Consider the following 24,391-nt stretch of genomic DNA (forward strand, 5'->3'; position numbering starts at 1 on the left):
GCCTTCTGTTCTCCAGACTAAACACCCCCAGGTCTCTCAGCTGTTCGCCATCACATGTGTGCTGCAGACCCTTCACCAACCCCACTGCCCTTCTCTGGCCCTGCTCCAGCACCTCAATGTCTCTCTTGTAGTGAGGGACCCAGAACTGAACACAGGATTTGAGCTGCGGCCTCACCAGTGCTCAGTACAGGAGGATGATCATTGCCCTGGCCCTGCTGCCACACTACTGCAGATACAGGCCAGGATGAACATGATACAAGCTGCTCATGTTCAGCTCCGTCAATCGGCACCCCCAGCTCGTTTTCCAAGAGCAGCTTCCCAGCCGCTCCTCCCCGACCCCGTAGCAGTGCACGGAGTTCTTGTGACCCAAGCGCAGGAGCCGCCACTGCACCCGGTCTAAACCCACCTCGCGGCCCCCACTCACCGACCCCCGCGCATGCGCCAATCCTCACCTTTGCGCACGCTCTGATCTCGCCCCGCGCATGCGCCAACCCCGACCTTTGCGCACGCGCTGATCTCGCGCCGCGCTGATCTCGCCCCGCGCATGCGCGAGCAGCGCGCAGTCTTCCCGCCCTCTCCCCTAAGCGCATGCGCACACCTCATACCCCCCGCCCAGCCACGGACCCTCCGCGCATGCCCAGTGGCCTGTCGGTGTTCGGCGGCGGCGCCATTGGGTGTGCGTGAGGTGGGAGAGGGCAGCCCTCAGCCATGTCGGGGTCAGCGGGGTCCGGCGGCACGACCGGCTCGGCGCGGAAGCGGCTGATGAAGGAGGAGGACATGACGAAGGTGGAGTTCGAGACGAGCGAGGAGGTGGACGTGACGCCCACCTTCGACACCATGGGCCTGCGGGAGGACCTGCTGCGGGGCATCTACGCCTACGGTGTGTGGCTGGGCGGCGGCGACCAGGGGCGGAGGGAAGGGGGAAAGGGGGGCATGTGGCCGGGAGAGGTGCCGAGGCCTGTCGGCGGGGCCGGCACCCGGATGTCGGGCAAGGCGCCTGCGCGGTGAGGCCGCCGATCGCTCGGTTCCGGGACTGTCCCGTTGATGGTAACTTCCGATTCCGCAGGTTTTGAGAAGCCCTCGGCCATCCAGCAAAGAGCCATCAAACAGATCATCAAGGGCAGAGACGTGATCGCCCAGTAAGTGGGGCTGCCGGCGGGGGGGCGTGGGCCGTGAGGAAGCTGCGAGCTCGGGGCGGGGGCACTCATCTTTAAGCTAGAAGCAAGGTCTGTCACTCATAGAATCACAGTCTGGTTTGGGTTGGAAGGGACCTTAAAGCTCATCCGGTTCCAACCCCATGTCACAGACAGGGACACCTTCTAGTAGACCAGGTTGCTCTGAGCCCTGTCCAACCTGGCCTTGAACAGTTCCAGGGATGAGGAATTTACCACTTATCAGGGCAGCCTGTGCCAGGGCCTCACAGCTCCCATAGTGAAGGATTTCTTTCTTATATCTAACCTCAGTGTCACCTGTTTAAGTTTGAATCCGTTACTCCTTGTCCTATTGCTGTTGTCCCTGATAAAGAGTCCCTCTCTGGCATCCTTGTAGGCCCCATTCAGATATTGGTCATGGTCTCATGCTGCTGCATGGCAGGATTAGGGAAGTCACATCATGATCAAACGGGGTGAAAGTGGCTAGCATGCACGTAGCACAGTGATCCAAACAGTTGCTAATGTTACTTATGTTTAGATAATAAAGGTTCAGTTAGGATGTGTTGAGAACCATGTGTTCTCAAACAGTAGGGCTCTGAAACTCTTGGGAATGTTTTCTAGCAAAGGCAGGGAGGAAGAGAGATAACTGCAGTCTCAAGGAAAAAAGTAAGCAGAAGAAAACCTATTATGTTTTTAGAAATAAAGAAGGATGTGTATCCCACTGAAAAAGAAATCTTTCTAGGTCACTAGAGGGAATTGCTGACCTTCCAAATTGTACTGGCTTATCGACCATATACCTTAAAAGAAAAAAAGAATGATGAATTGTAGGAATTTTAAGTGTTGGTCTTATAAGGAGTAGAAATGCAGAAGCTGAGGACCCTGCAACACAGTGCTCTGTCTCTGATACTGTAGTTGTCAAAGCTGCTTGTCTGCACATCACGCTGTGACCATAACCTCTGCAGTGGAGACAGGCTGAGAGAGCTGGGCTTGTTCAGCCTGGAGAAGAGAAGGCTCCGTGGATACCTTAGAGCAGCTTCCAGTGCCTAAAGAGGCCAACAAGAAACGTGGAGAGGGGCTTTTGACAAGGACGTGTACTGACATGATGAGAGGGAATGGCTTTAGACTGACAGAGAGGAGGTTTATGAGATACTGGGATTAAATTCTTTACTGTGAAGGTCATGAGGTACTGGAAAAGGTTGCCCAGGAAGCTGTGGATGCCCCATTCCTGCAACTTTGGATGGGGCTTGGACCAGCCTGGTCTAGTTGAAGGTGTCCCTGCCCATGGCAGGGAGTTGGAACCAAATGAGCTTAAAGGTCCTTTCCAACCCAAACCGTTATTCAATTCTATGATACCTTTGTCAGATAGAGTGTTGGCAAGACTTCTTTGCAGTGAACGAGTGGCAAAGAGCAGAGGGGTGGAATGTGTTGAAATTGCCTGAATTGTTTATCCAGACTTCCAGAGTGTTCACCAAGCATCTGTTTCTCAGGTCACAGTCAGGAACAGGGAAGACGGCAACATTCTCCATCTCTGTTCTACAATGCCTGGATATACAGGTACTCTCATAACATGTGGTAAAAGGTATTTTAAACTAAATTGCTAGAATCTTCTTCAGAAAAGCCTTATTTTTTTAAAGTATATAAATGAAATTTCACATTGAAATCTTTTAATTATGGGCAGTGAACCTCAGACAAACTTCTGGCTGAAAATTTCAGCAGATTCTGAACAATTTCACTATTAAACTCACGCTGTTTAACAGTGCAAAATCTGTCCTGATAAAATCTTGCAGTTACAAAGTTGGCTATAACAGCTGATCTCTTTCACATATTAGAGGGCTAAATTAGTCTCCCAGCAGACAGAACTGTCCTCAAATGATCCTAACAGCATCAGCAACCTGTCTGAACAATTGGTACACATTGCACAGCATCAAACCTGGATTTTTGACTTGACAAATGCTTGCTTTTGTTATAGTTGGGAGTGTCATGTCTATGCAATTGCTTTTTAATTACAACTTAAATGTGTACATGCTGTTGAATAAAATGATGATTTCTGTGGGCCCTCTTAAATAAGGCTTAGATTGTTATTCACCCCTTAGTGCCTGGGATATAAAATAGATGTTGCATGTTCTAATTTAAAAGTTGATCTTTTTGCTTAATTACTGTAAAGTGCTTATAATATTTTTCAAGCATGAGACTGTCCATGTGCAATGCAAAGATTTTATCTGATCTGAACGTACAAAATTAAAGTGATTTAAAATCGTATCTCTCTTTTTGCAATAATACACACTTGTATAATTGTTTTTAGAAATTAGGTAGGAATGAAAAATAGCTCTCAAAGCACTGCATAAGTCTTGTCAAAAGTAACTTCACTAAGAGGCTATTACTGTGTAAGTGTTCTCTTTGTGAGCAGCTTCTTAGGAGTACTGATCCTTGCAAACACTAGGTTTTATGACAAAATTCCAGTTAATCATTCCAGTGTGACATTTCAGAGCACTATGGGTCCGTAGTCTCTCTTGCACATAAGATATCTGCCCTGTGATTAACTGCTCTGTGATCACTTGTTTTAATCAGGTTCGTGAGACCCAGGCATTGATCTTGGCACCAACTCGGGAGCTGGCTGTACAGATTCAGAAGGTAGGAGCATTTAAATCACCATCTGTAAAGCACTTGCAAGGCTTGAGGCTGACCCTCAGGTGTTCCCCAGCAGAGCTCAAAGCTGCTGCTTTTGAAGAACAGCACTTTTAGAGCAGTTGTGAGCCCCCAGGGAACTAGTTGTGAGCCCCATAGGTTGGGAACCTGCTTTTGAGGAGGTTTGGGTAACAAACATAAAAAATCCTAACTGCTTGTGCTTGCATCTCTTTTAAAACCCACTGTCTGGCAGACCTGCATCCCTTCACAAATACAGACTTCATGGGAGATCAGTTATTTAAGCCATTCCTCTGTATCAACACAGGGTCTTCTTGCTCTGGGAGACTACATGAATGTCCAGTGTCACGCCTGCATCGGAGGGACCAATGTGGGTGAAGATATCCGAAAGCTGGATTATGGGCAGCATGTTGTTGCTGGCACTCCAGGCCGTGTGTTTGGTAAGGACATGTGGGAGGCTTCAGACCTGAATTGAGCCATGGGAGTCACTTGCAACTTTTGTGAGCTTAGATTTGAAATAACACGAAAATTACATTAATCTGACACAATTCATGTTAATGTGAAGTATAACAGGGTAGCAACTTACTGTAGCAATATTTGGAAAAGATTAGAAATCAGTGGGAATAGTGTGTGGATTTTCTCTGCTTTTCATTGTTGACATGTTTCTTCATATGGTGGCATGGGAACAAAGTGTTTTTTAAGGAGAAAATACTACAATCCCAGGATATACTTTAGAATCTCGGGGGAGAAAGGAGCTGGGTCTACTTGAATATCAAAGTCAGGTCCATGTTTTCTGTGTACTGACCATCATTCTCTGTTTGTTAAATTGGATGCAGTTGTAGCTGGTACTTCTGGTTTCATTGCATGAAGTTTTTTATATTTGCTGTTGGTGGCAGTTACCACAGGGATAGTGTTAGCCTTCAAGCTCCTGTCACTGGGAGAACACAGAGACAGTCTTCACAAGTGAAAAATAAATAATTAGCAACTATAGAACTGGGCTGGCTTTGAAGAGCAACAAATAACAGATGCTTTCTACAGCAGTATTAAGGGATTACACAAAACTCTGCTCTTCCAAACAGGATGTGGATTTGGCTAGTTTGTTGATGAAAAGTTCATGCAGCATTTTGCATTTCTCACACTGTGGGAGACCAGGTCACCTGTCCTATGCACTTAGCAAGTCAGCCCACAGCTTGGACACTAGGAGCTTCCCTGCAGTCAGTGCTCCCTTAGCTGGGCTCCAGAGACATCCCCCTAGGTTGAAGGATACTATGGGCACAGTGTGGTTCTTGGGTGTGACTTCTATCACCAAACAGCTGTCCCTGTTGGCAGCAAAGGAAGGGTCTGTCCCTCTTCCACCAACATGCCCTGGCAGGACCTGGGAGCAGCATAAGCTTACTTCCTTTCAGAGCTTTTCCATCTTACCAAGTGCAATCTTACAGATATGATTCGTCGTCGAAGTTTAAGAACTCGTGCCATCAAAATGCTCGTTTTGGATGAAGCAGATGAAATGCTCAATAAAGGTAAAATATGTCTCCCTTTTACTTCTTTTGTCCTCGCATCTTTGAGATTCCAGGATGTTCCAGCAGGCAGTCCTGCTTCTAAAAAAAACAACTGGTTTAATGTTTTAATTATAGGCTGTAACAGGTTAAGCTACTTGATATGCCTTGTCTAATTTAGTTGTTGTGTCCTTTTCAGTAGTTACAGATTATCATAGAATAGTTAGGATTGGAAAGGACCTTAAGATCATGCAGTTCCAACCCCCCTGCCATGGGCAGGGACACCTCACGCTAAACCAAGGCTTTGTCCAACCTGGTCTTGAACACTGCCAGGGATGGAGCATTCACAACCTCTCTGGGCAACCCATTTCAGTGCCTCACCACCCTAACAGTAAAGAACTTCCTCCTTATATCCAATCTAAACTTCCCCTGTTGAATTTTGAACCCATTACCCCTTGTCCTATCACTACAGTCCCTAATGAAGAGTCCCTCCCTAGGATCCTTGTAAGCCCCCTTCAGACACTGGAAGGCTGCTATGAGGTCTCCACGCAGCCTTCTCTTCTCCAGGCTGAACTTTCTCAGCCTATCTTCATACAGGAGATGCTCCAGTCCCCTGATCATCCTCGTGGCCCTCCTCTGGACTTGTTCCAACAGTTCCATGTCCTTCTTATGTTGAGGACACCAGAACTGCACACAGTACTCCCAGTGAGGTCTCCCAAGAGCAGAGTAGAGGGGCAGGATCACCTCATTCTACCTGCTGGTCACGCTCCTTTTGATGCAGCCCAGGATACGGTTGGCTTTCTGGGCTGCGAGCGCACACTGAAGCCAGCTCATGTTCATTTTCTCATCGACCAGCACCCTCAAGTCCTTCTCCACAGGGCTGCTCTGAATCTCTTCTCTGCCCAACCTGTAGCTGTGCCTGGGATTGCTCCCACCCAGGTGTAGGACCTTGCACTTGGCATGGTTAAACTTCATAAGGTTGGCATCAGCCCACCTCAGAAGCGTGTCAAGGTCCCTCTGGACGGCATTTCTTCCCTCCAGCGTATCAACCGAACCACACAGCTTGGTGTCATCGGCAAACTTGCTGAGGGCGCACTCAATCCCACTGTCCATGGCAGCGACAAAGATGTTGAACAAGACCGGTCCCAACACCGATCCCTGAGGGACACCACTCGTTACTGGTCTCCAGCTGGACATTGAGCCATTGACCACAACTCTTTGTGTGTGGCCATCCAGCCAGTTCTTTATCCACCGAGTGGTCCATCCATCAAATTGATGTCTTTCCAATTTAGAGACAAGGATATCGTGTGGGACAATGTTGAACACTTTGCACAAGTCCAGGTAGATGACAGCAACTGCTCTACCCCTGTCCATCAGTTCTGTAGTCCCATCATAGAAGGCCACCAAATTGGTCAGGCAGGATTTCCCCTTAGTGAAGCCATGCTGGCTGTCACCAAGCACCTTGTTGATTTTCATGTGCCTTAGCATGCCTTCCAGGAGAATCTGCTCCAAGATTTTGCCAGGCACAGAGGTGAGACTGACTGGTCTGTAGTTCCCTGGGTCATCCATTTTCCCCTTCTTGAAAATGGGGGTTATATTTCCCTTTTTCCAGTCATCGGGAACTTCACCTGACTGCCATGATTTCTCAAATATGATGGACAGTGGCTGAGCAACTTCATTCACCAGCTCCTTCAGGACCCGTGGATGGATTTCATCAGGTCCCATGGACTTGTGCATGTTTAGGTTCTTAAGATGGTCTTGAACCTTATCCTCTCCTACAGTGGGCCCAAGGTCTTCATTCTCACAGTCCCTGCGTCTGCCTTCCAGGGCTTGGGTGGTGTGCTCAGAGCATTTGCCAGTGAAGACTGAGGCAAAGAAGCCATTCAGAACCTCAGCCTTCTCCAAATCCAGGGTAGCCAGTTCTCCTGATAGCCTCTGGAGAGGGCTCACGTCCCTAGTATGTCTTTTATTCATGATGTACCTATAGAATCCCTTCCTGTTATCTTTCACATCCGTAGCCAAGTTTAATTCTAACAGGGCCTTAGCTTTCCTAACCTGGTTCCTGACTTCCCAGGCAACATCCCTGTATTCTTCCCAGGCCTCCTGTCCTTGCTTCCACCTTTTATAAGCCTCTTTTTTCCTTTGAAGATTCCTCAGCAGCTCCTTATCCATCCAAGGAGGTCTCCTGGCCCTCCTGCTGCACTTTCTTCTAGTTGGGACGCAACACTCCTGAGCTTGTAGCAGGTGATCCTTGAATATCAACCAACAATCTTGGGCCCCCCCTGCCCTCCAGAGCTATATCCCATGGAACCTTACTAAGCAGGTTCCTGAAGAGGCCAAAGTCTGCTCTCTTGACGTCCAGAGCAGTGAGCTCGCTGCACGCTCTTCTCACTGTCCTGAGGATCTCAAATTCGAGCATCTCATGATCGCTGCATCCAGGGCTGCCCTGGAGCATCACATTTCCAACGAGCCCTTCCCTGTTGGTGAGCACGAGGTCAAGCATGGCAGCTCTCCTTGTTGGCTCCTCTATTACTTGCAAGAGGAAGTTGTCTTCCACACAGTTGAGGAGCCTCCTGGATTGTTTGTGCCAGGCCATACCATCCCTCCAACAGATACCAGGGTGGTTGAAGTCCCCCATGAGGACAAGGGCCTTCAAGCTTGAGGCTGTAGAGCGCTTCCTTGATAGAGTCCTCCTGATCAGGCAGTCTGTAACAGATCCCCACAGTAATATCTCCCATTATCAAGTACTGCCTTTTATACTTTATTGTGTACCACAGCCACATAGTAGTGGTTTGCAGAAAATGAGGGAGAGATGAGCAATACATAACACTGGCTTTGAGCTACTGATTCACTCATTAATTTTTATCTCATAGAATAGGCCCAGTATTGGATACCAGATCAAATTGTGAAGGAGCACGATATTTGGAAGAAGGAAGTGATAACTGTTCTGTGGTACTGGATTTGCTTTTCAGGTTTTAAGGAGCAGATCTATGATGTGTACAGGTACTTGCCTCCAGCTACACAGGTGGTTTTGATCAGCGCCACTTTGCCTCATGAAATTCTGGAGATGACCAACAAATTCATGACAGACCCCATCCGCATCCTGGTGAAACGGTGAGTAAATTTCCTTGGAAAGAACAGGAGCTCTTTGAGTTGGTCTGGTCCTGGGCTGCCTAGGGGTTTGCAGACATCCTTATGTCCTATTTTCCAGTAGAGGCCAACTTGCTTTTTGATGTTATCCTTGTCCAGTTCTGTTTGCTGCTCCCACCTCCTCATCCTCTCCATATATAGTGGTCTCTTGTCCTGGAAATCCACCTGTCACACCTGCCCAGTTCCTCTGCTCCTCCAGAGGATTTCCATAGGCCTCTTCCATTAATTTGCTATTTTGACATAGCAAGCCAGAAAACCCTTTAGCTGACTGATCCTGAATGCCCCTGGAGGTGTAGCTTAAGTCTGGTGGTGTCACAGTTCCTGATACAGTGGAACTTAGCAGGAGTCAAGAGGAATAAGTATAGGCCGCCTGAGAGGAGGAGACTCCCTCTTGCCTGATCTCTTATTGCCTTATTTACCTTTTTTCAGTCTCTTTTATTAAGAAGCTTGAATGTAAAAATTGTGAAAACAGAAATGTTTCCCTTTGTAGCTGTCTGTCTAGAGCAGAGAGGGTGCCCCAGTTCTAGTCTCTGTTGCGTGGGTCATGTTTGAGACCCTTATTAGAGCAGAATTCTCCAGGAACTTTCTAGAACAACTTGGACCTGTGTGCAGACCCAGCAACCCACAGCACACAGGGCAGAGGAATGGTCTCCACTGAAGCGCACCCACTGAAGCACTTCAAACTACATTGTATGTGTTCATCTACTTGTGCTGTGGTACAGCTGTTCATAGAACTGCAGACTGGTTAGGGTTGGAAAGGACCTTAAAGCTTATCCAGTTCCTGTGGCAGGGACAGGCACAGGCATAGGCATGGACACCTTCCACTAGAGCAGGTTGCTCCAAGGCCCATCCAGCCTGGCCTTGAACACTGCCAGGGATGGGGCAGCCACAGCTTCTCTGGGCAACCTGTGCCAGGGCCTCAGCATCCTCATAGGGAAGAACTTCTTCCTGATGCCTAATCTGAATCTTCTTTCTGTCACTTTAAAGCCATTCCCCCTTTGTCCAGTCACCACACTCCCTTGTAAAAAGCTCCTCTACAGATTTCCTGTAGGCCCTTTTAGATATTGGAAGACTCTTACAAGGTCTCCCCTGAGCCTTCTCTTCTGTTCTTACTGCCCTATAGTGATGAGTTGACCCTTGAAGGAATCAAGCAGTTTTTCGTGGCTGTGGAGAGGGAAGAATGGAAGTTCGACACCTTGTGCGATCTCTACGACACGCTCACAATCACCCAGGCTGTCATATTCTGCAACACCAAGAGAAAGGTACAGCACGATACTTTCGGAGTGGGGCTGGGAGGAGACTGGGACAAACCCAGTTAAGCGTTCTAGTCATTTTCCCATTAGAGAATAGATTAGTAAGAATAGATTAAGTATTTGTCTTTGGGATGTGCCCAGTTTAAATAACTGATTATAAACAGACCTGATACAGCTGACAGGAGCTGTCTTTTTAGAGAAGTAGAACTAACTAGGTAAGAATGTGCTTATTCTTGTAATTGCTTATAATCTCAGAAACAAACCCACACTTGCTGAATAAATGCCCTTAATTCCTTTCTTTTGTGGAGCCCTGTATTACATTGCCAATGTTCTGTAAGGTTTGTTTACCATGTTTGTTAAAGTCCTTGATAGCATACATCTCTGCAAATACTCTCCAATCACAGCTAGCACATGTGGCTGTCCTGAGCAAAGAGCTAACCCAGGCTGCTTGGCTGTATGCACAGGTAGACTGGCTCACAGAGAAAATGAGAGAAGCCAACTTCACAGTTTCATCCATGCATGGAGACATGCCACAGAAGGAGAGAGAGTCCATCATGAAAGAGTTCAGATCTGGCGCAAGGTAAGTACCTTAGTGTTCCTTACAGCAGGTTTTCATGTAGTGTCTGAAGGGAACAGGCCTCAGAAACCCATAATACCTGTCTTCTCCAAAGGCCTTGTTAAGCTCATATTAGGAAGAACTCCAATTCCCATCTATCCCCCTTCAGTGTCACAGGGTTGAGAGGTTGCCACTTTCCAAAGAGGGATGCTCATACTTCTAGGCACAGAATTAGTCTGGTTTATTTCACTGAAGAGGTTAGGTGTTGCTCCATTTGAAATAAGAAAGAAAAATATTTGGGCTCCATCCTCTGTATTTTAAACTCTTGGGAGCATCATACTCTTTCTAAAAGATCAAAGCTGTCTTGGTACTATCTGTCTTCACTGAAGTTTGGTGATGCTGCATGGGACAGCTTTCCTTGCAGCAAAAGCGTGGATGGTGCCAGTGTGCTGCAGGCAGGGAGGAGCACAGAAGAGCAGAGGGTTCCCTGTGCTGGGCACTGCAGCTTCTCAGCTCTCACACCACATCAGGCAGTGGAACAGCGCTAACTGTCCCTTCTCTTTGCAGCCGAGTCCTTATTTCAACAGATGTTTGGGCTAGAGGCCTGGATGTGCCTCAGGTGTCCCTCATCATTAACTACGACCTACCCAACAACAGAGAACTCTACATACACAGGTAAGCTCAGCCTTCACTGGGGGAGCATGGCTGCATTACCCTTCCCCGAGGTGGCTCCATTCTCTCTTTCCTTCTGCTGCCTCCACAGAATCGGCCGGTCGGGCAGGTATGGCCGAAAAGGTGTTGCCATCAACTTTGTGAAGAACGACGACATCCGCATCCTGCGGGACATCGAGCAGTACTACTCCACCCAGATCGACGAGATGCCCATGAACGGTGAGTGCGGGCCAGCCCCAGGGAGTGCTGCCCTCCTCCAGCTGCCATATGGGGTGCTGCACCTGAAAGAGAAATGCCAGGTGCTTTGTTTTGCTGCTTACCTCATTCCCAAGCCTGAATAATCTTTGCTTCCCCTAAAGAAGAATTTGGGAGTAGCAGTAGGTGCCCTGGACTGCTGGGCTGACTCTTGTGGCACGTTTGGTTTACTTATATTCTCCCATTTTCTCTCATTTCAGTTGCTGATCTTATCTGAAGATCCACATTTACCAGGGAGTTGTACTATTTGGTAGCCTCCATAATCCTGTTTTGGACCCACATCCCTTTATCATATTGCTGGTCATACGTTCTTGAGTTGAGCTGCACTTGGGAACTTGTGTAAATAATTTCCTTTCTCCCACCCATGTTTTTCAATAAAAAAAAAAGAAGTTTTACCATAACCTCTGCTTAATTGCTTTAACCCAAGATAGCAACAGGCAGGGAGTTTTGAGGTTCTGCCATGCTTGGCTTGCACAGTGGAAAAAACACTGAACGCTCAGTACATCAAGGTTCACAAAATAGAGGTTCTCCACCCTTTCGTTATCGCTGTGCCATGCTACCTGATGTACTTTTTAGTTTCCTTAACTTGACTTTTAAGGATCAGCCATCTACAGGAAAAGTCTGTGGCCTGCCCCTAGCCTGCTGTAAGAAAATTGAGTTACAGGATAAGACAGTACTTTCCTGTTGTTTATGCCTTTCTGGCGCCAGAAATCACATCACTCGTTGCTCCAGCTATTCCCCTCTCAAGGGGCGCAGGCACTGTGAGGGTGAGTGCCTTTCACTTGATGACAGCTGGAGAAATAAATACATTCTAAAAGCCGTTTCCTGAAGTAACGGAAAGAGCAAGTAGCTTTTATAGTGTCAGTTTCTCCACCCATTCCTGGCACATCTTTTTAGTCAATCTATCTCCTTACAGCAGTATAGAATCAGGTAGGCTGGAAAAGACATGCAAGACTGTTAAGTCCAACCGTTACCCCAGCACTGCCACGTCCACCTCTAACCCATGTCACTGAGGGCCTTATCTACATGGTTTTTGAACACTTCCAGGGACATTGATTCCACCACTGCCCTGGGCAGCCTGTTCCAATGCCTGAGCTCCCTTCCAGTGAAGAAATTGTTCCTAATATCCAGTGTAAACCTCCCCTGGTGCAGCTTGAGGCCATTTCCTCTTGTCTTATCGCTTGTCACTTGGGAGAAGAGACCAGCTACCTCCTCATTCCTGGATAGTCATTCCCTATCACTCTGGATAGGAAAACAAGTGTTTTACCCCTTTCATCCCCTGTATTCTACTAGTGAAGTTCCTCTCTTCCCTTACCCACTCTGTGTGCAATCCTGATGTTCTGAACAGTACATAAGCAGAAGTAGAGAAATACCAAACTCACTTCACTAATTGTAAGGGGCTGTCCAATAGAGGTGAGGCTGCTACAGCTTCAGGCCGCGATGTGCAACCAGCAGCGAGGCTGAGCCACAGCATTCCCAGTAGGCACACGCACAACACGTGCAAAGACAGCCCCCACTCCAGTTGCTGGTTCAGGCCCACCCTTGCACACACCCAGCTGTCAGATACAAGTCTATCCTGTAACTGGCCTTTGGAGCCTCTTTTATTCCTACTTGCCTCCCCTAGGGGGAGGCACACACAAACGGGTCTCAGTTGAACCCCAGACCCTCTGTTATGCTGGACCTCCTTGTCTCTCTAGTTGCCACATGCAGGATTAAGATGTGTATCCAAACCAGAGTTAGGGCTGCTTTGTCACACTTGCTGGCTAAATATGGCTTGACACTCATACACCAACACACCACCCCACTGCAGTTGCCCGCACTTGCTTTCCACTCGCTCTAGTCTACTGGCACTCCAAATGTAAGAGCCTGTGACCCAGGTCCCACTCTAGTTACTGGCACTTTGACCTCTATGCACGCAGAATGGAGCCACATCTCCCAGGGAGTGGGTGAGAAATGGAGTTAATGGAGACAACAGGACAGACACAGGCAGACTAGTGCACTCACCATTAACCTGTTGCCACATAACCAGCCCTTTCTATCCCCTTGTGTTACTTACTTCCCACGCATGCTCCTCCCAGAAAAAAAAGCACCTTGGCCCTTTCTTTTTCCTACCTTTGGTCCCTCCCACAAAGTTGAGGGTTTCTTGCATTAATTCTGAACTTCTTTGGCACAGTGTTCAGGAGCCCCCCAGACACACACCCCGTTTCAGTCCTCTACTAGGACAGTCTGGATAAAGCCTTCCAGCTTCAATGTCCACAGCCTGAACAGACTTCTGCTCTCCTCATCACTGCAGGGCAAGAAGGGCACAGCACAGCCTCAAATGTGAATCATACCTTCCTGGTAGAGGCAAGAAGCAAAGGCAAGCATGACCCTCCAAACTATTTATGTGACTCCAGTCATTTGACTAATAAAGAGATTCATCACCAAAGCATTAGATTGTTTAAATAACAGTATTTAATCTGTACAGTTTGAGAGAAGATATCATAAAATGCAACATTCCTACCTCATCTTCAGCATCATTCACTTGGAGCTGAGCCCTCATCTCCAGAGGGCAGGTAACCTCCACTCCCCAGCAGTCCTTTATGGTACAAAAGTCACAGTGCAATTGCTTTAGTCCTAGACAGATGATTTCCCTCACTCAAGAGAGGGGAGACTGATGAAGCTCAAATGTTGATGGAAATTATTACCATTTAGGAATGCAAAAAAACCCAGCTATTGCCCACAGTCATTTCCAGCCGAAACTACAGCAGTTAACTCTTTAGCTGCCTTTTACACTCCACACAGTTGATTTAGTCAAGAGTGAAAATAGAGCCAGTAACAAGGTTTCAGAACAATACAGCTGTTGGAGGGCAGAAGCTGACAAGCAACTCCACAAGGCAAGAAGCGTGCTTTAGAATACCAGAAAGTTTTCCTATGCAGGGAGGGGGTATGAGCTAGACAGATGTCATCTTTCAGAGACAAGCATGAGGAGAACATCAGCTTCAATAGAAAGCTATGAAGTACAATAGACAATTTGCTCATATAATTGTCAGGATAAGTATTTGACATAGTTTATGTAGTAGAATACATACTTCAACATCTTTTAAAAATAAGCAAGGATTTCATTTCATATATACACAACTGATTTTAATCATGTACTGAAAATAAATTACAGGAAATAACTTTAAAATGCAACAGAAGACAAGAGTTTCACAACAAACATTCCCACTGATTTTCCCAAGGGGTGAGAGATTGCAGTGCTCAAGGCAGGTAAATATCACAAACATATCAAAAAACTTCAAATTGTTGATGCATTCACACATTTACATGAGCCACAAACATTCCTTTACAGGGACTGCACTTTTAGCTACCACAGAACCAGGTTTTGCCATAAACTACAAAACTTTGATACAAAATCGTATTTATATATTTATATTTCATATACATGCCCTATCTGTGATTTCTTAAAAAATAAAAACTAAACACACTGTACAGACAATCCTAACTCATTGCTTGGTAGCTGTAGGCAACATTTTTGGATGGAATTTCTCCCCCAGTAGAATTAATGGCAATATTATATACACAAAGGCTAAACTGCAGAAAAAGACAGCTCAGTTCTGATATGCACCTCCCTCAGGACCAGGTCTGCGAGTTCAAGGCAAGACACCGTATGCTCTGACTCACTGCCTCCCTTGCAAGTCAGTTCTGCTGTCGGCAGTGTGAGGAACCGATACATGCATTTGTGTAACACTGGTAGAGAAGGCAATAAAAGCAACATACGTGTTGTAATGTGGTGGCTCTAATGGCTTCACCGACTCGATACGCAGAAACTCTTGTTAGAGGTGGCGAGGGGATGGTGTGGAGCTGGGTACGTTTGGTGAGAGCACCCCTTATGTGGGTCTGATCGTTACACTTCCCTGAATTACCTCCTGCAGAGGACAGATTCCCACTGTAAGCCAGAGACTGCATCAGCTCAAACACAGGGGGGGCAGATCCCTCCCCCCTTGTCAACCCCAGATACACACATGTGCAGGGTTCACCAGGACTATACATAAAACAGATACCCTTCCCTCCCACCCCCAGCCGTCTCCATGGCACCAGTTTGTCTTAGAAGCAGAGCACTGACAAACTTAACTCTTCCCAGGTGATGGCAGCAATCTGTGAAGCCGATCACACTAAACTACTTCTACAGTTGATTGTAAACTTTGGTTTATTTTTATTTATTCATTTCTTAATTACTGAGTTCTCATGGTACAGCAAGCATGTCTAGGATGAGAGGGCAGAGTTGAAGAGGAGATGAAGTGTCAGTCTGTCTTTAGTCTGGCATGGTGAGACACCTGCTCGCCCAGGCTTGCTTTGAGAGAGTTTTTTACAGACTGCCTCATATGATCCTCCATCAAATTATCACTCATGGGCTTCAACACCTGTGGAATGAGAAACGTGCAAAAGAAACAAAAGAATGAGGTAACCAAGGAAAAGAAAGTATAAAAACATACAAAGAGATGAGATTTGAAATAATGAAAATTTTAAAAAAGCTTGGAATGCTGAAGTCTGACACAAACTGGCACGAACTGAAAGAGAAGCGAGTTTTGCTGCTACAGTAACGAGGCTGAATCAGTCACATGCTATGGAAACAAGTGATATCCCTCCTATACAGCAGTATTTCACTGAATTCAAACCATTTTACAGTTCCTAGAAGATGGATGTGCAATTCCATACCCTATATGCAGCATCAGTCTGGTATGGTTACAGCATTTATGCAGACCGGCCCAGACGGTCCAGCTTATTGTCCTATATGTGTAAGTGTGAACACTTCAGATACAGAAAGAAAGTTAAAAATACTGGCTAGTTTTTCTTCTTGTTATTGTTGGATGAGAGTCGCTGTCGCGGCACTGATGTTAGAGCACGGCGAATCGTTCGGCGTCTAAGGACTTCAAAGAGTTTGGAAAACACCTAAAACACGAATTCAGCTGTTAGGAAAAGTGGCTCTTAGAAGGCAGGAGAAAAAAAGTCATCAAGTTCAGAAAAAAAGAAACTGATTGCCAGTAGCTTCTCACCTTCCTGGGATTCCTCTGAAGCAAGGAGGGAAAAGAAAGGCAGAGATTCAGAAAAATCAATAGCAAGAACATGGTATATAATCAGAGTGACTCAAAGAGGACCCGTACATGCTTTTCATATCATTGCTGATATGCAATTTCAACGCCACCAGCAGCAAGCATTTTTGGAGATCACCTTCCTCTAGTCCACAAAAGACAAGCTTCTGCCAGCGTAAGCCAAGTTCTCGCCCTTCCAGGGAAGGCGACAGTCACAGAATCAGCTAGGTTGGAAAAGACCTTTAAGATCATCAGGTCCAACCGTTACCCCAGGACTGCCAAGCTCACCACTAAACCACATCACTGAAGGAAGGCCTCATCTACATGGTTCTTGAACACTTCAAATGAAGCCTCGTGTGCTCTAGGTACCCTACAGCAGCAGCTGCATTCAGCGAGTACTACACGTAGAACTAACACCTTGCAGTTTTCTTGCAGTGTTCTTCAACCTCAAGCTCCAAAGCAAGAAACTACGGTGGTACAGGAGAGACTCAGTTTTAATCTCTAGTAGCATCAAATTTAGTACGCTGATGCTCATATCCCTCCTACTATTAGAAACCCACTTTTTCCACTCCAGTTAACTCACAACCTTACCTGGTTACTCAGACAAGTTTAGTGTAGCCTGTGATGAGCCTTGAATAGAGTCATTTTTCACATGTGGAAGAGAGCCTCTGTACAAAAGGCTCCAGTTAGTTGTTTGTGCCTTGTAGGACTCATTTTAATGTCATCCCAGGTAAGTTCAGTGAGACCTTTATTTCTAGTAACAACATCACCAACTTATTTCCCTTCTGCTGACACTGGACATAACTACTTGGAATCCTTCAAACACTACCTGTTAGAGTTAGTCGGGAATCCTCTACATTGGCTTTACTGGCACAGCTGCCAACTGGATTAGGGCAGCAAAATCCCTGCGCAAAAGGCTTTCTCCTCTTTTTAACACTCATATCATCTCTTCTTCCAGGAATTAGTCTATCGATTATTTCTTGCAACAGCAAGCACCAACTGAACTTGTCATAGACAACACAAGCCTTCCTGAAGGAAGAAGCCTGCTGTAAATACTCTTGCAGCAGTTGCTGCAAATCATCAGCCAGTTCTCTCTGAGGTTTAAGTTAGATTTCCAGTATCAGAACACCAGGTGAGGAGAGGGAGGCAGCAATGTTTCACCCTCCCCATTTCTTGCACCACCTGAGATTTTATCCACCACATCCATAAGGCAAGTTTATCACTTCAAACATACCTTTAAAAGCAGAGTTCCTTGCTCTGAAAAAGTAATGAGATTTTTAAAGAGTGCCTCCACTCTTTACCATCCAAGCACCTAGGCCTTTAGGTAACACTTACTTTGATAATATGCTAAGCTTATTTAACGTTCTTTGTGTGCAGCACACCTCTTATTGAAGAGAGCAATCATACTCCTGAGCTGATTTTCCCTTTGGCAGCACGAGCATTCTCCATTAGGTCTAGACCAGCTTTTCACTCACAGCACAGAACAGAAACTACTTCATAAGTCTGAACAAGAAAGAAGGTATTGCATTAAAAATAGATACCAACCTGTTCCCATATAGCTTCAGCGATCTGATCAATGGCTGTTCCAACTTCTCTGAATTCCCCAGAGTACTTAACGTATGCCCAAGTACAAAATGATATAAGAGCCATCCCCAGCACAAGATTACACAGGGTAGCTATAGAGTTCATACCAAGGAACCCAGTCAGTCCTGAGGTTATATACATGGCAAACATGACTGCAAAGAGAGTGGCAGGGGTACGAGCAGCATAAAAGATGTTTTTGCCATCGTTGTGCTTCACAAAGTTTGCATAGATCTCGTCGATTTCCACTTCAAGTTGCTCCTGGTAGCGACGACAGAACTCCTCCCCTCCCATCTTCTTCACTGAGCGGAACTGCCTGATGGCTGACTCCCTGCAATCCTGATGCTTTCGCTCCAGGTCCGATGGGGCAATATAAGGCTTATCTCCCCCACAAACCTGTTAAAGCAATCACAGAGGAGGTCATCACACCTGAGTATCTTATGAAAGCAAACCTGCTCCTCACTGCCCCCTCTCAATCCAGCACCTGGATACCTCCTGCAGCTTTCTTGGCTCTGGAACTGCAGAGTCCATCTCAAGAGCGAAGCAGCTACAGGTACTTTGCATCGTGGCACAGCAAGAGCCTTATCTGTCTAATCACATACAGAGCTATAGCACATGTCTGAACTCATACTTTCAACTATTCCCTTTGGACAAGCCCAGAACGACAGGGCCTCAGTCCCACATACATTCCTGTTATGAAAACATGAAATAAAGGAACACCATGAGTCAGTGAAAGCTTGGCTTGAAAAAGGTTAAGGAGAACTCTGAAGGCCACAAGCCCTCTCCTCAGCTTTTTACTGCTGGTCATCCATCTCAGTGAGAGGGTCAGCACAGAACTTGACAAACAGAGTAGATTCTGCCCATTCAGCAAGTTTATTCATGTTTATTGCTGCTACTGGTAGGCTCCGTAGAACTGACTAGGTGACATGAGTTAACAAGAACCAGCTCCTGACATTATTAGCCTATTCTTCTCTAGACTGTGCTTTTGGCTTGACTCTGATCAAGTTCTAAGCATATGTTTCTGCTGAAGGGACAAGATCACAGACTCAAATGGACACCCACCACCACCTGAATCAGCATGGGTATGAAAATGACTCCAAGGACTTCTACTCTGTAAAACTGATTTCTGACCTCTTGAGTACTGTGTTTACAGATTACTTAGGCCATCACAGATACACGTATTCCATCAGCTCCAACTCCTCCAGATCCTCACAGTCAAACTACATCTAAAACTGGAGATTATTTCCACATGACACCAAACAGCCGCCTTCTTTCTCCTGCCACAAGGTAGTCTTAGCACAATGCTCATAATCTCATGTCCTGAGTGCAGCAAGAACTTTAACCTCTTGCTGCTGCTATCCCTTCAGCAGGACACACAGAAGATCACTTCCTCAGAGAACAGTATCCCCTTTCTTCCTCACAAGACGATGGCTTCACTGGCTAGCTTCTTCAAGGCAAACCTTGCTGTCAAGATCCTAACACGCCCCCACTCTGCCCCCTACTCAAGTTTAAGAAGCACATTTATGCTTTTTTCATATTTAAGTCCTTCACATCTGGCAAAACTCCCCAGAAAAATCGCTACTAGTCTCATCCTTCAAAACTGTGTTTTCACATTGTCCAGAGTGTAAACAGTAGGAGCTGCTGATTCATCAAGACCACCACACATACAATTGCCACTGTTTTCTTATACTCTGTGTCTGCTCTGTTGTTCCTTACATTTCACTGGTCATCAGGGGGAACAGTGGTTATGCACCCTCGGCAAAGGAGGTGCATTGGTTTATGAGAACTCCGAACTACAGCAAGAACTATCTTTACATAATCCAGCCTTAAATAAAAAGAGTTCCCACTTCTGTTCCTAAAAACAGACACTTCAGAGCTGTGTCACATTCAGAACATCATCTGAGACATCTGGATAAAAAAAATTATTCAAGACATTTGTGTGTATCTCTATAGTGATGTAAAAATACGCAGTACTGGGGAATATTGCTATGGAAACAAAGTCTGTTTAAGAGAACATCTGTTCCTGTTTATTCCTTGCCTCAAGTATAAAATGTTACAATTACAGTATCTCAACAGCCATTGAAGATTCAAGGTAGGAAGGCAGAACTTAGCATTTATTATAACCAGCCCACCTACTATTTCAAGAGATGTCCTAAATGAGGACAAATGAAGGAATCCCTCTACACCAGCAGAGCATTCTCAAAACAGCCTGCTAACAACTGATACTGGCTAGTCTGCTACTAGCATTAGATATTACTCTAATTTCTAGAATGGAAAGCTACTTCAACAGTTAAGACCAGAAATAGCCTAAAAAATAGGGCGGTATGTTTGTAGCATGTTGTCACACCTACTGATCTTCTCTGGTTGTAGAGTTACACAATAAGCATAACCCTGTTAAAGCTTTATGAGACATACAAGTGTTTTCAGAAGTTCCCACTATAAAACCTTGCGTAACACTACCCTGAAGCAAGAAGTCCATCCAGGCATTCAGCTTGGAGTGGTGTAAGTCACTATCTTCAAGAGAAGCAGCAAGTAGGAAATTACATAAGCAGCTTTTTTCAGACATAATAATTCTTGCATTTCAAGGGCTTTTTAAAAACTTTAGAACCATTCTAATCTTTGCATTTTACAGCTAATGACTGACCACAGTTCAGAAGCATGACACTATAAGACTAGAACTTTACCCTTGCACGACCCTGGCCCACCAAATGTCTCCTCAGCTGTTTGCCCATTTCAAGTCACAGGATTTTTAAGATGTCAAGAACAGCAGGGGGAACTAACAGGTGGTACCTTACGAACATTCCCTACCTCCCAGCAATTTCTGACTCAAAGAATCCTGGTTTTGCTGCATCAGACATCTAACCTCAGAGCAGAGCGAAGAAAATACACAAGCACTGACCCTAAGCTACTTCTCTCCATTAACACGCCCACAAACAAGCACCAAGTACAGCATTAAAACTGAAGGCCTGTATTTGCATATAGACAGTTAGAAAATATTGTGTCATCATACCTGCTCCATGCCTTTACTGTACAAGTCTTTTGCTCCTGCCACAGCAGCAAGATTGTTCGCCTCAGCTGTTGCCTAGAAAACATTGAGCACCGTGTATCATCACACATTACCAGCTGGTTGCATACACTGCCCAACATACCCCCACAGCCTCCAAAGCTTCAGATGGCCAGGAAACTGCCCCACAGAAACAAGTCAAGGTTGGTGATATGCATTAAAGCAAATTATTGACTAGGAGAACAGTTTCTTCAGCTTTCTAGTACAACTGCAGACACATTCCCATGTGCTTGTACAGGCTTTTCAGCAGCAGCAATCTCTTCTGAATGCTCCATTATTAATAAACAAATAAGGATCACTGAACTATTAAATGTTAATCCTGACACATCACTACCTGTGAGAAAAGCAGCAAGTTGTATTAACTTTGCATTGTACATGTGCACGTTTGGTGTTATAATCTGTAAGACTTTAAGACTATTTTCAACCTGTGTCACATCAGGGTCGATTACCCTAGCTAATAACTGCAGGATTTAATCTTTTGTATCTCTCAGCCACGTTTATGGCATGCTAAGTAGAGGAAATTATAGCAGCCTTTGGTTCATTATGACGAGTTTTCTGAACTTTCCCAAAAGTCTAATGATTTGGTTCCTTGAAAGATGAGAAAACACCCAGAACAGTCATATCTTAATGAAGTGACAAAGGAAGCTTAAAAAAAAACAAGTCTTATTAACACAGAATGACCCTAAAGCCCACACCTTGGTGAAAGCTCTTTGTCCCTAATAATTCTAGGGTTCAACACAGCTTAATACAATCAGTTGCGTTCAGATCACTTTAAAGCTGGTTACATCCTCTTTGATCAACCCTGAAAAGTAACCTCAGTGCAGTTACTCAATCTAACAAACCCACAAGAGTAGCCCAACACTGCAAGAGAGTGGCGACAGCTGCATTACTATAAGCCTTCTCCATTTTATCTGCTGCACCTGATGCTAAATGCCCCCTGAATACAGTCTGAAAGATACTGACAAAATAGCAAGTTACAGGAAATACAGAAATTGAAGCAGCTAAAACAACCCTAAGCAACCAGATATACCCCCACTCCATTTGGTAGATAAAACTGAGGGAAGACACAAACGTGTACCAGGCTAAACAGTTTAGATGGCTTTCAAAGTACAGAGCTACTTCAAGAACTACAGCTCTGTGTGTGGGAGCTTCAGACCCGCAGCAGTCATCATCTTCAGTTGCAAAGAATTTACAAAGTACGCATCAGATTATTTGAAAGTAAAATAAAATACCTGCAGCATAGATTTCGGATGAGGTAGCTCCTCTCCTTGATAGATTTTAATATAAGCCTAAATGGGAGAAAGAAAAAAACAGGTTTCTTTTTCCTGAACATTTATGTTTGAGGAGCAGGGGAAAGGAGGCATGATATAAGGATAGAGCTCATATATTATTCTTTGCAATAATGTAAAATATTCAATTAAACAAATTACAAGTCTGGCATTCTTACAGTTATCCCTAGAGCTTTAATCCCTTGCATTTGAGGCTGGGGCCTAGCAGCTTAAGAAGATATGGCCACTATCTCAAGAAGTGACAGGCTTTACAGCAGCTTTCTGCTCACTCACATACATAAGGTCTTTGCTAGGCAGGCAATCTTCATCCAAAACAAGAGTGAAGATGACAGTCCCACAGAGCCCTTCTGGCAAGAGGTCTGTCCAAACACACCCCAGTGCTGGGAGAACCAGTACTTATATTTCCCCATGTGCTTTGCTCCCTTGAAGTGTGGGAGGAAAAAAAAGCAGATCAAAGCACTAATGCAAACACAGCTGAGCTGCCAAAATACTTCTGGAAGCCAAGCAAGCAGACTATTCCTCTGTGCCCCAACCCACCAATCCTTAGGTGTCCTTTCCTTCACCAGCGTTTCAGGAGGCTGGAAGAGAAAACGTCCTTCATGTCTTCTTCTACAACCCACAAAACAGCCTGTGGCACAGCTCTTTGGGACAGATTAGTGCAGGGGACACAGCAGGCAGCAACAGCCATGTTAGCACTTAGGACAAGCTGTGCAAGTTAGACCACTTGGTAGGGCCACTCTTTCCCCTTCAGAGGCTGGGCAGTTATTCTTCATGCTACTACTGCTCTCTACCCTGGCTCATCTACAAGTCTTTGCCCTGAGGATTTTTCTCCATAAAGGAGAACAGAACAAGGTTATCAGGGTCCCTATATACCCAATACTCTAGGTTGTAGGACAACCTACAAAAATGTATATAGTTATACAGGACTCTGTTCCCTCGATACCTTCCTTGCTTTCCTCCAAGTAAAACCCCTCCAGTTCCCAACTCAGACTTCACGATCTCAGCTTTAGATGCACAGTCCAAAGGGAGCAGTCCTCTTTAGTTACATAACCACGGTGTTTCCACAGCAGTCTGCATGACTATTCCCAGACATTTTCAATAGAGGAGCTTTGACACTCAGTTTTTAGGGTGCAGTCGTTTCTAAACTGCTGTTGAATGCTCAATCCCTATACTGTATAGAATCAAGTCTTACTAGAGAAGAAAGTGAAACAAAAAGCAGCATGTAACCAAGTAAATACAGAGACTGAGCATACGAGCTCTAGAGTGTTGATTTTATGCTTGTCAGAACAGCCATGACTTCTGCATCCCACATAATGCCTTTCCTTTACAAAAAGGGAAGACACTTCACTTTTACAAGTATTAAAGAGTTTGGTCTCAGATTCCTCCCTTGCATAGCTTCTTTCTTATCAGCTCAGCTCTGTTCTACCTTTAATATACATGCTCAAAAGTAGTAATGCAAAATTAACGTCTTCACGAATATGTGCCACTTTGTCCTACCAAACCAACTGTCTAAGTCATTCCACTCAGAAAAAGGTTACACACCAATTTGTGGTGATGTACGGATTATGTTATCACATTTCTGCTGGTGTCACTATGAGACCAAAACAGCTCAAGAGTCTAACAGCTGCAAGTATCATACACAAATATTTCAGTGCATACAGTAGTGCTGCACATGCAAGTGTTTAGAAAGCATCTTTCTGACATGTTAAAAATCCAGAGGGAAGTAGCTGAAATTTTTCCTGCATACCAAGCAGTTTAAAAGCTGATTTTCAATCTGCAGAGGCCCTCTTAAAAAAAAAAAAAAAAAAAGAGACAAACCCAACATACATAAAGGAAAACAAACAAAAAATCCACCAACCCAAACACAATTTTGCCCACAGCAGCCTGCTAAGAGCTACACTGTTAGGAAGTTTTGTGCCAGTTCTGAAAAGTCAGAGTAATGAAATGAAAATGTGAGCTGATCAGTGAGTGTCAGCCTAGATATCTTATCTTCTCTGGGAACAACATGTCCTAAAATTAGAATACTGTCTTTTAAGCCATTAACAGAAATAATTAGTATGAGTTTGCTTACCTTGAAGTATTCTACAAGATCTCTACAGGTCACCTTGGATCCACTAATCTCTTTTTCTACCAAATTTTCAGGGGCAAGCAGTAGTGGTATCAAATTCCTCAGTTCGTTCTTAAAATCTTCATCTATATCTAATAAAAT

The 24,391-nt window shown here is 45.2% G+C and overlaps 2 protein-coding genes across 7 annotated transcripts in view; one reads left to right on the forward strand and one right to left on the reverse strand.

Moving 5' to 3' along the window:
• Positions 1-636: 636 nt before the first annotated feature.
• EIF4A3 (eukaryotic translation initiation factor 4A3) lies at positions 637-11,571 on the forward strand. The gene is made up of 12 exons (XM_062614357.1): positions 637-880; positions 1,067-1,139; positions 2,639-2,705; positions 3,720-3,782; positions 4,102-4,234; positions 5,234-5,314; positions 8,263-8,404; positions 9,564-9,702; positions 10,158-10,273; positions 10,817-10,924; positions 11,013-11,140; positions 11,377-11,571. The coding sequence occupies exons 1-12, from the start codon at positions 709-711 to the stop codon at positions 11,391-11,393; spliced, it is 1,239 nt and encodes a 412-aa protein (XP_062470341.1). The 5' UTR covers positions 637-708; the 3' UTR covers positions 11,394-11,571.
• Positions 11,572-13,612: 2,041 nt separating this feature from the next.
• The window catches only part of ATL2 (atlastin GTPase 2), a 45,343-nt gene continuing 34,564 nt past the window's right edge, over positions 13,613-24,391 (reverse strand). For 4 of the 6 annotated variants that reach the window (XM_062614358.1, XM_062614361.1, XM_062614363.1 and 1 more), the window contains 6 exons: positions 24,254-24,381; positions 22,126-22,182; positions 20,840-20,911; positions 17,794-18,225; positions 16,213-16,227; positions 13,613-16,108 (listed from right to left, as the gene is read on the reverse strand). In XM_062614358.1, the coding sequence (XP_062470342.1) occupies positions 16,001-16,108; positions 16,213-16,227; positions 17,794-18,225; positions 20,840-20,911; positions 22,126-22,182; positions 24,254-24,381 (812 nt within the window). In that variant the 3' untranslated portion in view covers positions 13,613-16,000. The remainder of the gene's footprint in view (positions 16,109-16,212; positions 16,228-17,793; positions 18,226-20,839; positions 20,912-22,125; positions 22,183-24,253; positions 24,382-24,391) is intronic. The other 2 variants (XM_062614360.1, XM_062614359.1) reach the window with 2 other exon arrangements.

Source organism: Pezoporus occidentalis, unplaced genomic scaffold (assembly GCF_034315485.1).
Source record: "Pezoporus occidentalis ecotype Australia unplaced genomic scaffold, CSIRO_AGI_Poc_V1 ctg175, whole genome shotgun sequence".
NCBI lineage: Eukaryota > Metazoa > Chordata > Aves > Psittaciformes > Psittacidae > Pezoporus > Pezoporus occidentalis.

What these genes read in the sequence shown, in the direction of transcription:
- EIF4A3 (XM_062614357.1), top strand. Translation starts at nt 709, where the DNA reads ATGTCGGGGTCAGCGGGGTCCGGCGGCACGACCGGCTCGGCGCGGAAG. An exon ending in TACAATGCCTGGATATACAG is followed by an intron (nt 2,706 to 3,719) that starts GTACTCTCATAA and finishes TGTTTTAATCAG; the next exon opens with GTTCGTGAGACCCAGGCATT. An exon ending in GAGTTCAGATCTGGCGCAAG is followed by an intron (nt 10,274 to 10,816) that starts GTAAGTACCTTA and finishes TTCTCTTTGCAG; the next exon opens with CCGAGTCCTTATTTCAACAG.